Source organism: Lathyrus oleraceus, chromosome 7 (assembly GCF_024323335.1).
Source record: "Lathyrus oleraceus cultivar Zhongwan6 chromosome 7, CAAS_Psat_ZW6_1.0, whole genome shotgun sequence".
NCBI classification, from domain to species: domain Eukaryota; kingdom Viridiplantae; phylum Streptophyta; class Magnoliopsida; order Fabales; family Fabaceae; genus Lathyrus; species Lathyrus oleraceus.
The window spans coordinates 98,819,869-98,834,626 of NC_066585.1; the positions used below are offsets into that span (position 1 = coordinate 98,819,869).

At 34.8% G+C, this 14,758-nt stretch overlaps 2 protein-coding genes across 2 annotated transcripts; both read left to right on the forward strand.

The window, feature by feature from the left end:
• The first annotated feature begins 2,410 nt into the window (after positions 1-2,410).
• On the forward strand, positions 2,411-4,191 carry LOC127107591 (uncharacterized). The gene has a single exon (XM_051044886.1). It carries the CDS (start codon positions 2,685-2,687, stop codon positions 4,098-4,100), a length of 1,416 nt encoding a protein of 471 aa, XP_050900843.1. The 5' UTR covers positions 2,411-2,684; the 3' UTR covers positions 4,101-4,191.
• A 2,143-nt stretch (positions 4,192-6,334) lies between these two features.
• LOC127102225 (uncharacterized) lies at positions 6,335-10,887 on the forward strand. Its single transcript, XM_051039625.1, has 2 exons — positions 6,335-6,649; positions 10,312-10,887. The coding sequence occupies exons 1-2, from the start codon at positions 6,335-6,337 to the stop codon at positions 10,885-10,887; spliced, it is 891 nt and encodes a 296-aa protein (XP_050895582.1).
• The last annotated feature ends 3,871 nt before the right edge of the window (positions 10,888-14,758 follow it).

The following is a 14,758-nucleotide window of genomic DNA, read 5'->3' on the forward strand; positions in this document are numbered from 1 at the left end:
TCACTCATAAAAATATCACGTCTTCTTCGCTAAATACATCTTGCATCTTCTTGTCTAATATTTACTATCTTATATTCTTCTTTTTTTCACCCTCTCATTTTTATGCAACATATCTCTCTTCCAATTTTGTTTTTATCGCACATCTTCTTGTCTAATCTCTCATCTCTTTTATTCTTTGTTTTTCATCTTCACTAGTCTCTTATTTCTTCTATTTTTTCATTATAATTTTTTTGATATTGTTTTATGCTATTGTTTTATGTTTATTATTCCATTTTTGTCTAATCTAATTGTTACATATTTAATGGGAAGTTGTTGTCCAAATATGATGATTTTGTTGATATTTGGTAGTGTATGAATGACTAAATATAAAGTTATGTTGTCATCTATATGTGTATGTATGGCTCAATAATTTTTTTATAAAAAACCGAATCAACCGAACCGAACCAAATCGCATTAGTTTGGTTTGATTTGGTTCAATTTTATTTCTAAAACTCAAATGAACCAAACCAAACCGTATGTTTTTTTCTCTTGCGGTTCGGATGACTTTTTACGTCAAAACCATCCAAACCGCACCACGAACACCCCTAAGTACAGGTAGGCCAAACAGTCGGCCTCCTAGTTGTACTCTTGAATCGCAATCAAGTCGACGAAGTACTTAAGGTAGTCCACATCGACATAGGTTGCACGTTTGTCCACAAACATGGGCGTGCCAAACAGGAACAAGAGGTAACACACTAGTCTTCTCTGTTTGTGTTAGGCGTGTAAACATTGATGTCTCACCCTTCAATATTTCTACATATTTCTATTGAGTTAAGATTGATCGCATCTTCTCCTTTCACAACCCAAAATGGTTATCTCTAAAAATCTTCGATGTCCCATTTAGAACTCATGGTACTCACTAGTAAACCTAATTCATTTATCCCACGATGGACATCACTCGTTTGAAATATGATAATATATATCCACACCAAGATATTTTAATGCGTGGGACAAAGAACAATAGAACTAAAATAATTAAGAAAAGTTAATATATACACATAGAAGAATATTATAAAAAATCCACACGAACAAAAAAAAGATAAAAGATGAGTACACAAAGAAGTTATTTACTCAATTCGATCAAACTGGTCTAAAGGAGATAATAGGTCTCAAATTCACTATATTCCAAATTTGTTACAAGATATTACAAATGAGATAAAAGAAAATAGTATTCCAAATTTCCAAGAACAAACTTTATTTTCTACTCAAGTGTTTCCCCATCTCTCCAACTCTCAATACATGAATTAGACAACCCAATATATTTAGAAGTGTTTCTTAATCCTTTTAGATATTCCAAAAGGTTTGTCAAATTCTAATAATACAATCTTAGGAATGTCTACTATTGCATCTCTAAGTTTCTCCCACTATGATTACCATATTTTCCTCTGTCTATTATTTACTACTAATAAGTGATAGATAATTATAGTTAAAACTCTTGAAACCTTAGAGATCAAATTTGAGCCCAAAATAATATCCTTCACTAAACTGAACCCCAGATCAAACCGGTCCAACCAACGACCCAAAGATTGTTCACGACCGTCCATCAAATGTTTATTGTCGACCTCCACCAACACTTTTATGACTTTGATTTCTAACAGTACCGAAACATGTTTTTCTTTTCATCACTTGAGATTTTGAATGAAACTGAAATTTGACGGAGATATATGTAGAGAACACTTCATCAATAGAAAAACTTGAAAGGTTAGGGTCATATCAGATGATATTTCTTCTTTCATCCCACGTTGCAACGACTATTAATTTGTATGTCTTCTATATTTATCAATTTTCTTGAGAATAATTAATCATAAATATGTGGAAGAAATAAACCAACCCTAGCACAAAGTAGTCATGCTTCAGTTTTGATGAATGAGAAGATTGATTGTAACTTAAAAATTATCTCTTTGATACATTGGTTTTGTTTTGGGAGGGATTAAGGTTTAAAGCTCTGATATTTAGAGACACAAACATAAATAGGGTAAACATAAAATGTTGCATGTCAAATTGTGTCCAACACATTTCCCTAGTGTTTAATGTGGATTGGATGGAGTAGTAGAACAAATGGAGTTTAAGACAATAATTGGCCAATTTTTACCCAAGTCAGTATTTTTTCTTTGGCTTCAAACCAGGTCGGCCATTTCAGCCATCTGTGCCTCTGACCTTCCACCATTTTAAATTCACTGCTATATCAAATTCTATTGAGTGGAAGATTTATTTAATCTGTTCATACGGCATGTATGAAAATGGCACACATAGTGAAGAAATTTCAGGACACACAATAATAGATTATCCTGTAGTAGTAGTAAATGTGCGGGCCCCACAAGCCTAGTCGGTAGTTCAAATTCTTCGTTAGCCATGTGATAACTCTCACTCCAATCAATTCATATTCCATAGCGCTCTTCCTCACCCTTATTTTATTTTTTCAATTTTAACATTGACTAATGACTCTTATATACCCATTTATGCAACACATGCTCATGCTACTTTGGCAGCACACACTTCCACTCAAACTCGGTTTCACTTCTTTTACAACAATAGCCCATAAACTAACAAGCTCAAAATTGGAGTATAAAATCCTTCACTACTCTATTACCCTCCTCCTTCCTCAGATCTTCGGGGGATAGATCTTGAAGGAAGCCAAAATACCAATGGCTCATCTAATGTACTTGTGCTCCACAAAGGTACTCCTACTCTCTCTTCTTTTGTTTCTTTTTGCCTCTCTTTGCTCATGTTCTTGGTGGTCAGAACCTCAACTCCAGAGAAGAACAATGCTAGAGGACCAAAAACAACACCAAAGTGACAAGAAAACTACCCTCCACTCCACCAAAAACCAAACCAAACTAATCAACCCCAATACTTTCACTTCCAAAAACAATACCAAAACCATCAAATCCAATAACCTCAATTCCTCCAAAAACCAAACCAAAACCATAAAAACCGGCAACACTTCCTCCAAATCACTCAACTCCAACAACCTTAATTCTTCCAAAAACCAAACTAAAACTATAAAATCCAATGACACTTCCACTAAAACCCTCAAATCCAATAACCTTAATCCCTCCAAAAACAAAACCAATGTTACCTCCAAAAATGCATCATCCAAATCCACACCACCCAACACTAACACCCTCAAGAAGCTCAATTCCACCACCACCACCAAGTTCAAGAAGGTGAACTCCACATCCACATCAACCAAAAAGCCATTAGATCTCGTGAAAGCAAGTAACAAAACTACAAAATCCACCACCACCGACAAAAACAAGCCACCAAAAACTCAAACTCACGACACAAACAAAAAACCAAAGACACAAACACCACCTAGTCGCACATTAGAAGAACAAGAAGATGAAGAAGATGATGATTTCGCTTCATTCTCAGAGTTCAAAGATCTCCCGAACAAATTTCACCGCACTCTTATCCCAGACCTGGAACGAATCTCAACAAGCTCCAAAGCCTACATAACAAACGCCAACAACGAAATGACCAAAGGATTCAAACCCTACGTCGGCAAAAAATACGCACCCACCATAGCCGCCATAGTTTCTACCGCTTTCGTATTACTCCCTCTCCTCTTAGTCTCTCTCCTTTGCAACAGAGTCAAAACCTATTTCTCACTTCAAAAAATCCTAATCTTCATCCAAATTTACCTCTCAATCTACTTCACCATTCTCTGTATCTCAACATTGGTCACTGGAACTGAACCCTTGAAGTTTCTATTCTCTACTTCGCAGTCCACGTATATCTGCTTCCAAGTGCTTCAAACTCTCGGTTACGTTTTCTATCTACTGTTACTCGTCATGTACCTTGTTCTTGTCTTCTCTACTGAATGTGGGCTTGGTTCAAAGTTCTTGGGCCTGGCCCAGATCTTTGTGGGCTTTTCTGTTGGGCTTCATTACTACGTGACGGTGTTTCACAGGGTGGTGCTGCGGCAACCGCCGAAGAGTAATTGGAAGATTCACGGGATTTATGCCACGAGTTTTTTACTGATTTGTCTTTTTGCGATGGCGGATAGAAGGAAGAAAGCTTACGTGGAAAATGATGGAGAAGAAGGCAAGAAGAATTGAAGTGAATGTAATTTATTTTTTTATTTATTTATTTTTGTTTTCATCTGATTTAATTTAAAAAATAAATAAAGCACCAAAATTAGTATTTCAATGCCTACTGATTTGGCTCAAATTGTTCGTAGAAAATTGTCGGTGATCAATCCAAATTACAATAATAGTCTTCTTATAAGACTATGAAGAATAATCCTAAATAACACGGTGTATATAGAATTCGAAACATTTTATAAAAAGGTTATTATTGTAATTTCCGTTGACCACCGAAAATTTTCTACACGTTACTATACCATGTCGACGCTGTCATGGTGGGGAAAAGTAGTTGAATTTTGAAAAGGTGTCTTCGGCCCTTTTGAGACCGCATGTTCGCAGACAGCTCCACCTGAACTCATCTTCCTTTTGTTGTCCTCGCATCCTTTTTTTTGTGTGTGTGAACAAAAGCCAAAATTAACCATTCATTGCAATGCACAAGGAGTGCTAAAAGTATACCAGTATCTAAACACCAAGAATAAAGCTGCAGCATAAACACAGCCTGCTACAAAGACCAAAAACAACTTTCGTGAAAAAATTATCGACTTTAGAAATATTTGGATATCTCGTGTTTAGATGTTTTTCACTCCCCTAATCTTCATTCGGATGAGAAGAATTCAATAATTGCGTATGAATAGTATCATTGTTGCGTTGTAAAACACAATAAATAAAAAGAAGTAATTGTTGTAAATCTTATCTCGAGTTATGAATGAGCAAATTTACAATGGTGGCCAACGAATTTATGAAAGACTTGATAGGCGCTCTGTAATTATAGTTGGAGATTAAAGTTTTCAGATGGTTATCTGAAAGTTTTAACTAGACTGGATTTTTTAGATCACCACCCTTTGCTCATTTGCCCTTTTAGAGCAGTTCGTCCAGTTTCTATTCCGCGCTCTCGTTTTGAGAGTGCATGGTTTTCTGATCAGACATGCTAGAGCATGTTAGAGAAAAGCTGGAACGAAAATATGTTCATGATAAAGAATGAGATTATGAAAATACGTGAAGGCATTCAAAGGCATATCTATACCAAGCACAATATTGGGGGATTAAGAAGACTATAGCAGAAGTTACAAAAGGAAATGCATGAGCTTCTCAAGAAGGAAGAGCTAATTTGGTTCCAGCGGTCTAGGCCAAATGGCTCGTGGACGGTGACCGAAATACAAAATATTACCATTTAAAAATTTAAAAACAGTGCAACGTAGAAGGAGGAACAACATTGTGATTATCAGAGATGATGAAGGTCAGTGGATTGAAGAAGAGAACCAGGTTCGACAACTCTTTATCGATCACTAGAAAAAACTCTTTGCCCTGAATGATACGAGATAGAAGTGGGAGCAATAAACATACACTTTTCTTTATCTAGAACCTAAAAATATGGAAAGTTGTGCAAAGATATAAAGGATGATGAGATCAAAAATACCATTTTTTGTATGAATATGTGGAAAGCCCCAGGTCCTTATCGGTTTCCTATCAGCTTTTATCAAAAGTCGTGGAACATTGTGGGCCAGAAAGTTTTTGAGTTTGTTAAGAAGGTGTAGGAGAGGTGAGTTAATCATGGTAAACCAAACGAATATTTGCTTAATTCTGAAGACGAAGCATTCTGAATTTGTCAACCAATTCAGACCAATCTCTTTGTGCAATGTTATTTATAAAATTGTGAGTAAAGTTATAATGATACACCTCAAGGATAATATTCATAAGCTTGTTTCTCCATTTCATCTGGTTTTGTGTCGGGTCGAAATATCCACGAAAACATCATAGTGGCTCAAGAACTAGTCATAACATGAACAAAATCAAGGGAAAAAAAGGGCTTCTTCGCAATAAAGGTAGATCTCTCGAAAGCCTATGACAAACTGAGTTTGGAATTCATTTGGAGGGTATTGGAGGAAATCAAGTTACTTATGAAAATGACCAATCTCATTGTGCATGAAGTGACTAGTGTTGAAACTAATATAAAATGGAATGGATCCTCGTCTGATTACTTTTGATCTTGTAGGGGTATCTGTCAAGGAGACCCTATCCCCCCTACCTTTTTTTGTTGTGCTTGGATAAACTCTCGCATCTCATAACGCACGCAGTTGATGTAGGAGGAGTGGGAGGCCATTAAATTGGGAAGACAGGGTCTTGTGGTGTCGCACCTCATGTTTGTGGACGATCACCTACTGTTTAGGGAGGCAACGACTAGCCAAATGAGTTGTGTGATGAACATTATGGACAAGTTTTGTAGCATGTTTGGGCAACAAGTAAGTCAAGAGAAAACTAGAATATTTTTCTCTAGAAACGCGAGTCGCTGTAAGCGTGATCAACTAGTGCAAGTTTATGGATTTTGTGAAACATCTTCTTTGGGAAAATATCTAGGAGTTCCTTTAACTAGAAAGGCTTCAAAGAAAAGGGATTATCTATACATTATTAATGAAGTGAACTATAAGCTTACTATGTGGAAAGGGAACCAACTAGCTTTCGCAAGAAGAGTTACTCTTGCTAAAAGTGTTATAGAAGCGCTTCTGATCTACCCTATAATGACTGTAACGCCCCTAATTCATTTAATTGTTTTTATTTAAATTATAGCATTTTACAAATTATTTGATAATTTATTTATGTGATGTTGGTGTGTTTTTGGGTGATTTATGATGTTTTAGAGTATTCGAGAGTTTTTTTAATAATTTAATAGTTATTAAAATATTTGGTTAAGAGCGTTAGATTTTATTTAATTATTTAAAATAAGGATAATATTTATTTGATGTTAATAGTAATGATTATTTAATTATTTAATTATTTAAATATATGGTGACACCTTATGTTAAAAATATATTTTCCTTTTTAAAATCAAATAAATATTTTATTTAAATATTAAAGGTGTGACGCTTAATTGAATAACTATTTAATTTAAGATTTATTTTATTTTATTTATCAATTAAATAAATATTTTATTTGGGATTAAATATTTGAGAATTAATCTTAAAGTTGAATTAAACATAATATATATCATAAGTGAGAGTGTGAGAATTAGGTCAAAATTAAGGTTTGAGGCATATCGCTAAACGACGCATCTGAGTCTGGGGAGACCATTTTGAAAGCGATCCTAAGATTGTGATTTGGAGGGGGAGATTATTTATTATAGGGTGGGTTATATGCAGCAGAACGATGAGGGTTCCCTTACCCTTTCATCAGCGTCATGTTATTGTTATTTTCATCTCTATGAAATATATTGAATCAATATACAAGTCTTTTATTGTACTGATATGCTCTGACCATATGAGATTTGGCCCAACCCCTTGAAATTTTGGTTTTGGGGAGTCAATTGTTATTGCGATCTATGCCCAAATGGGATAATCTTATTTGGTCACTTTTGGGGATCGATATTATTTTTGGATCAATAAAATTGTTTTAGGTGATTTGTTAATAAAATTGACTATCCCTGAATGTTTGACCAAATTGGTTTTTTCCAAAAACCCTTTGGCCAATTCTATATGATAATATCCCACAAGTGATTATAGGGATAGTCTTATTTGGTCAATCTTTGTCCTCTTTTATCGTAACTGTAATCCCTTTTTCATAAAAAAAAACTTAATCCATAACTTTTTCTTGTTGAGAATGTATCAAGTGTGAGTAGTGTGGATTAGTCCCATATTGGTTGGTAATGTGGAGACTTGAGCATTTATAAGTGAGAGAATCCACACACCTATCACCTTAAGGTCTTGGGTGAATATGTGGTGTGTCTCTCACAAAGGTGTTCCTCTAAAAAGAAGTCTCACAATATTCAATGCTCCCTAGTGAAAAACTTCCCCAACAAATGGTATCAGAGTCTGGTTTCAGAAAGGGACCGGCTAACTTGTATCGAAAGTCAACGGCACCAGTGAGTGAATAAGAAACATTCCGTTGAAGAGTGTCAACGGCGCCAGTATGGTGAATAAGAAACGTTATGTGCGGTACAAGAGTTTGTGGAAGTAAGAAGAGTTTTCACATGAGGGGGAGCATTGTGGACTCACACTTGAGGGGGAGTGTTGAGAATGTATCAAGTGTAAGTAGTGTGGATTAGTCCCACATTGGTTGGTAATATGGAGACTTGAGCATTTATAAGTGAGAGAACCCACACACATGTCACCTTAAGGTTTTAGGTGAATATGTGGTGTGTCTCTCACAAAGATATTGCTCTAGAAAGAAGTCTCACAATAATCAATGATCCCTAGTGAAAAACTCCCCCAACAAATGGTATCAGAGTCAGGGGAAAATCATAACTTTTGGGAATTTGTCATTGGGAATTGTATGCCGTAAGAATTCGATCTTGAGAGGCGGAAACTTGGAAAATCTGAGGTAGGATGGCTGGTAGCATATATCAAAATAAAAGTCGTGCTTCAGAGTGGTTCAGCAGAATTTTGCGCAAGTTTGATGTCCGATGTCAAAATAAGTCTTATTATATCTTTTCGGAAAGGAAATCGTCCCAAAAATAAAACTCAATACTAAGCAGTGACTATTCGTTTTGTAAGTCATTTAAGCTCGTTTAAGTTCCAAAATTAGCGTTTTACTATTTTCTGAAATTTTAGCAATTTATGTTTTATTTATTTATTTTGTTTATGATTTAAAACTCATAAGACTTATTAGAGTTTCTTTGTTTTATATATTTAAAGATCTTTGACAATGCCATAAGGATTAACCTTTTGATTGTAATAAAATTTCAAAGCTTTGTTTAATCTTTCTGGTGAATAATAATAATTTTTATAAATAAAGTTAACAAATATTTGTTCTTAATTGAAATTATGATAAAATAGCCATAAAATAATTAAATATACTTTTTATAAAATATTATAAAAATATTAGTATATTTAACTCACCTTTAGGAATATAATTAGCTAAATAATTTTGGGAGTAAGAAAAGTGAATATATTGTTTAATAAATAGAATTTTAGGTGATTTGAATTTCGGGGGTCCTTATTGAATAATTTGTGCTTCGTGAATGGAACATATTTTGGTGATATCATTTGAGATAATTTTGGTGTTTATGAGTATTATTATACATAATTTTGGTGAATTATGATGTTTGTCCATGAAATGCATATTTGTGATTCATATTACCATGCATTCATGTATTCCAGAATTTAGGTGGGACTTTGGTCCATTTTTGTGGCCTCAGATCCATTGGTGGGGATCGTTGGTCTTTGTGGAAAAGACCAGGGGCGAGTCTCAGATTCATTGGTGGGGATCGTTGGTCTAGGTGGGAAGGACCAGTGACTAGTGGAATAAAATCAGTAACATTCCTCTGATTCCACAATATACTTTTGGTACCACATGCATATAGGTGATGGAGTTGGTGGATCATAGCATTGCATTTTGTTATGATGTGTGTTTTTTATTGTAATTGATTTATATATATATATATATATATATATATTATATATATATATATATATATATATATATATATATATATATATATATATCATTTATGTATGATTGTTGTGTTTCTTTAATGTTATTTTGTTGCTGAAATCACATTGTTACTATATGTAAGTATATTCTCACTCCTTTCTTGTTTGCATTGTTTTGTGGTGTGTTTTGCACAAATGATTAGCAGGACTGAGGTTCGTTGTTGCAGTGAGATGGCTATTACCTCTCAGCAGACTTTTATCTTTTGTATATTCTAGTTTTTGAATAAAAATGCTCTGATATGTAACACTGGGGATAAGGGCGTATGTTTGTATTACTTTGATCTGTTTGTAACTAACTATTGTGAGATTTTGATTATGATGTATTGATTCTGTTTTATTCATACATGTTTTATGGCGTTTCTAAATAAATTCACGTTGTGCAACATTTGTTGTTTTATGATTTATGAAGTATTTACGATTGAGTAATATCCTTTTCCTGTTATTTTTATTTAAAAACTATTATTCGGTGTTTATGGTGTTATATAGTGGTATCAGAGCATAGTCGATCCAATCGGCTAGTATTTCATTAATTATTTACTTCCTTTTGTGTGACGAGTTTAGTTAAACTCTATCAACACATTGTTTCTTCTAATAGTTACTTGCTTGAATAGAGAGATTTGGATGGAAGGAACGACTGTGTTATCGTTGATGCATTGGAAGCTTTGGCCCATGCAATGGGGTAGCAGAATCAACAAGTAGATGAAGGTGATCGTGGTTTGGACAGGTTTTCGAGAAACTAATCTCCAACTTTCAATGGAAAGCATGATCCGGAGGGTTCTCAGGAATGGTTGCAGGATTATGCTAATCAATTGGAGGAACTACTGAAGGATGAAGCACAAGTTTTTGTGATGTTTGCATCCCTGAAGGCTGAAAGTAAAGCAAAGATAGATGAATTTCCGGTGGTGTGTCATTTTCCAGAGGTGTTTCCAGACGATATTAATGATCCTCCACCAGAAAGAGAAGTGGAATTCAGTATTGATTTGATACCAGGAACTAGATCGATATCTATGGCACCGTATAGAATGTCTCCAACAAAGTTAGCTGAATTGAAGAAGCAATTGGAAGATTTACTTGATAAGAAGTTCATCAGGCTGAGTGTATTATCTTGGGGAGATCTGGTGTTATTAGTGAAAAATAAGGATGGCGGTATGAGATTGTATATAGATTACCGTCAGCTCAACAAGGTTACTATAAAGAGTAAATATCCACTTCCCATAATTGATGATCTTATGGACCATCTAGTGGGAACATGTGTGTTTAGTAAGATTGACTTGAGGTCGGGGCATCATCAGATAAGAGTGAAAGATGATATTTTTAAGAATGCCTTTAGAACTTAGTATGGTCACTCTGAATATTCAGTGATACCATTCGGAGTTTCTGATGCGCCTGGTGTATTTATGGAGTATATGAACAAAACTTTTCACCCGTTCTTGGATAAGTTTGTTATGGTATTCATTGATGATATTCTTATTTACTCTAAATCATATGAAGAGCATGTATAACATATCTACATTATACTTCAGGTTTTAAAAGAAATGAAGTTGTTTGCGAAACTATCTAAATGTGAGTTTTGGTTGCGGGAAGTCAACTTCTTGGGTCATGTGATTTCCAGTGGCAGTATAATGGTGGATCCTTCGAAAGTTGATGCGGTGTTACAATGGGAGGCTCCGAAGACGATTACTGAGATCAGAAGTTTTTTCAGCTTGGCTAGTTATTATCGAAGATTTATTAAGGGTTTCTCAAAGTTGGGACGCAATTGACTCGGAAGGCCAACCTTTTGTATGGAATCTACAATGTGAAGAAAAATTTCAAGCTTTGAAGAAGAAGTTGACATTTGCACTAGTGTTGATTCTACCTAATCCTACAGAACTATTTGTTGTTTATTGTGATGCATCTAAGATGGGTTTAGGTGGAATGCTTATGCAGAATTGGCAGGTGGTGATTTATGCTTCTCAACAACTGAAGATTCACGAGAGGAATTATCCTACACATGATTTGGAGTTAGTTGCGGTTGTTTTTGTTCTGAATATTTGGAGGCATTACTTATATGGTTCCAGATTTGAAGTTTTCAGTGATCATAAGAGTTTAAAGTATCTCTTTGATCAGAAGGAGCTTTACATGAGACAGAGGAGATGGTTAGAATTTTTGGAAGGACTGCGACTTTGGTTTGAATTACCATCCTGGTAAAGCCAATGTGGTAGAAAATGCTTTGAGCAGGAAATCTTTGCACATGTCGGCGATGATGGTCAGAGGGCTAGAAATGATTGAACAATTTAGAGATTTGAGCTTGGTATGTGAAGTGAATTCGAATAGTGTGAAGTTGGGCATGTTGAAGCTAACCAATGGATTTCTGGAAGAGATCAAAGAGAAATAGAGATTGGATTTGGAGTTGGTTGGTCGACTAACATTAGTAGGTCAAGGCAACAATGAGGATTTCCAAATGGATGAGAATGTAATTTTAAAGTTTCGAGGCATAGCTTGTGTACCTGATGTGTCAAAGTTTAAGAGGCTGATCTTAGAGGAGATTCATCAAAGCAGTTTGAGTATTCATCCAGCAGCCACTAATATGTATCAGGATTTGGAGAAAATGTTCTGGTCGTCAGGGATGAAGAGGGACATTACACAATTTGGTTATTCTTGCCTAATTTTCCAGAAATCTAAAGTCGAGCATCAGAGACCGTCTCGACTGATGCAGTCATTGAATATTCCAGAATGGAAGTGGGATAACATATCTATGGACTTTGTGTCTGGGTTACCGAGTACTCTGAAAGGGAGTGATACGATTTGGGTGATTATTGATAGGTTGACTAAATCGGCTCACTTCATACCGATAAAGACCAGTTTTTCACTGCAAAGGTTGATAGAGTTTTACATTGAGATGATTGTGAAGCTTCATAGTATCCCATCGAGTATCGTCTTCGGCAGAGATTCAAGTTTAACATCCAGATTTTTGGGGAAGCTTATATGAAGCTTTGGATACTAAGTTGAGATTGAGTTCGACGTATCACCCACAGACTGATGGACAAACGAAGAGGACTATCTAGTCTTTGGAGGACTTGTTGAAGGCTTGTGTTCTGAAGCATGTCGATACTTAGGATAGTTACTTTCCTCTTATAGGGTTCGCGTACAATAACAACTACCATTCTAGTATTGGGATGGCACCGTTCGAGGTGTTGTATGGCAGGAGATGTAGGATTCCTCTATATTGGTATGATTCTGGAGAGAGAAATGTACTTGGACCAGAAATTATGCAGCAGACAATTGAGAAAGTCAAAGTAATTCAAGAGAAGATGAAGGCATCTCAGAGTAGGTGGAAGTGTCACCATGATAAGTGAAGAAAGGATCTTGAATTTCAGGATGGTGATCACGTTTTTCTAAGAGTCACTCTAGTGAATGGTGTTGGAAGAGCCCTGAAGTATAAGAAGCTCACTCCTCTCTTTATTGGACTGTATCAGATTAAGCAGAGGATTAGAGCAGTTGTTTATCGTGTGGACTTACCCCTTTCTCTTTCGAACTTGCATGATGTTTTTCATTTGTCGCAGCTTCGAAAGTATGTTCATGAACCTTCGCACGTAATCTAGATGGACGATGTGGAAGTTCGTGACAACCTGATTGTTAAAGCAACTCCTGTTCGGATCACGGATCGAGAGGTTAAGCATCTACGAGCAAAAAGATTACTCCAGTGAAGGCCATTTGGGGAGGACCTGCTGGAGGTAGCATGACTTGGGAGCTGGAGAGCATGATGAAGAAATCCTACCCAGAGTTGTTTTCTCCATGTAATTTTCGAGGACAAAAATCTTTTTAAGTGGGGGAGAGTTGTATCACCCTTAATTCATTTAATTGTTTTTATTTAATTATAGCATTTTATGAATTATTTGATAATTTATTTATGTGATGTTGGTGTATTTTTTGGTGTTTTATGATGTTTTAGAGTATTTGAGAGTATTTTAATAATTTAATAATTATTAAAATATTTGTTAAGAGCGGTAGATTTTATTTAATTATTTAAAATAACGATAATACTTATTTGAGGTTTATAGTAATAATTATTTAATTATTTAAATATAGGGTGACACTTTCCTTTTAAAATCAAATAAATATTTTATTTAAATATTAAAGGTGTGACGCTTAATTGAATAATTATTTAATTTAAGATTTATTTATTTTATTTATCAATTAAACAAATATTTTGTTTGGGATTAAATATTTGGGAATTAATCTTAACGTTGGATTAAACCTAATATATATCGTAAGTGAGAGTGTGAGAGTTAGGTCAAAATTAAGGTTTAAGGCATACCGCTAAACGACGCATCTGAGTCTGGGGAGACCATTTGGGGAGCGATCCCGAGACAGCGATTTGGAGAGGTAGGGGGAGATTGTTTACTATATGGTGGGTTTTAGGCAGCATGATGATTAGGGTTCTCTTACCCTCTCATCAGCACCATGTTATTGTTATTTTCATCTTTGTGAAATGTATCGAGTTAAAATACAAGTATTTTATTATACTGATTTATTCTGACCATATGGGATTTGGTCAAACCTCTTTGGTCACATATTGTATGATTTTGTATGAATAATATATTTTATACTGAAATTTCGGTTTTTGGGAGTCGATTGTTGTTATGATTTATGTCCAAATAGGATAATCTCATTTGATCCATAACTTTTTGTGTAACTAATTTGTCATTGGAAATTGTATGCAGTAAGAATTCGACATTTGGAGGCGAAAACTTTGAAAATTTGAGGTAGGAGACCTGGTTGCACGTATCGAAGTAGAAGTCGTGCTTAAGAGTGGTTCAGTAGAATTTTGCACAAGTTTTTAGTCTGATGTCAGAATAGGTCTTATTATATCTTTTCGGAAAGGGGGTCGTCCCAGAAATCAAACACACAGCTATGTAGTGACTATTCGTTTTGTAAGTTGTTTAAGCTCGTTTAAGTTTCGAAAATAGTGTTTTACTATTTTCTGAAAATTTAGCAATTTATGGTTTATTTGTTTTATTTGTTTCTTTTGTTTATGATTAAAAACTAATAAGACTCATTAGAGTTTCTTTGTTTTATGTATTTAAAGACATTTGGCAATGCCATAAGGATTAACTTTTTGATTATAATAAATTTCAAAGTTTTCTTTAATCTTTCTGGTGAATAATAATATTTTTTTATAAATAAAGATAAAACTAACAAAATCTTTGTTTTTAGTTGAAATTGTGA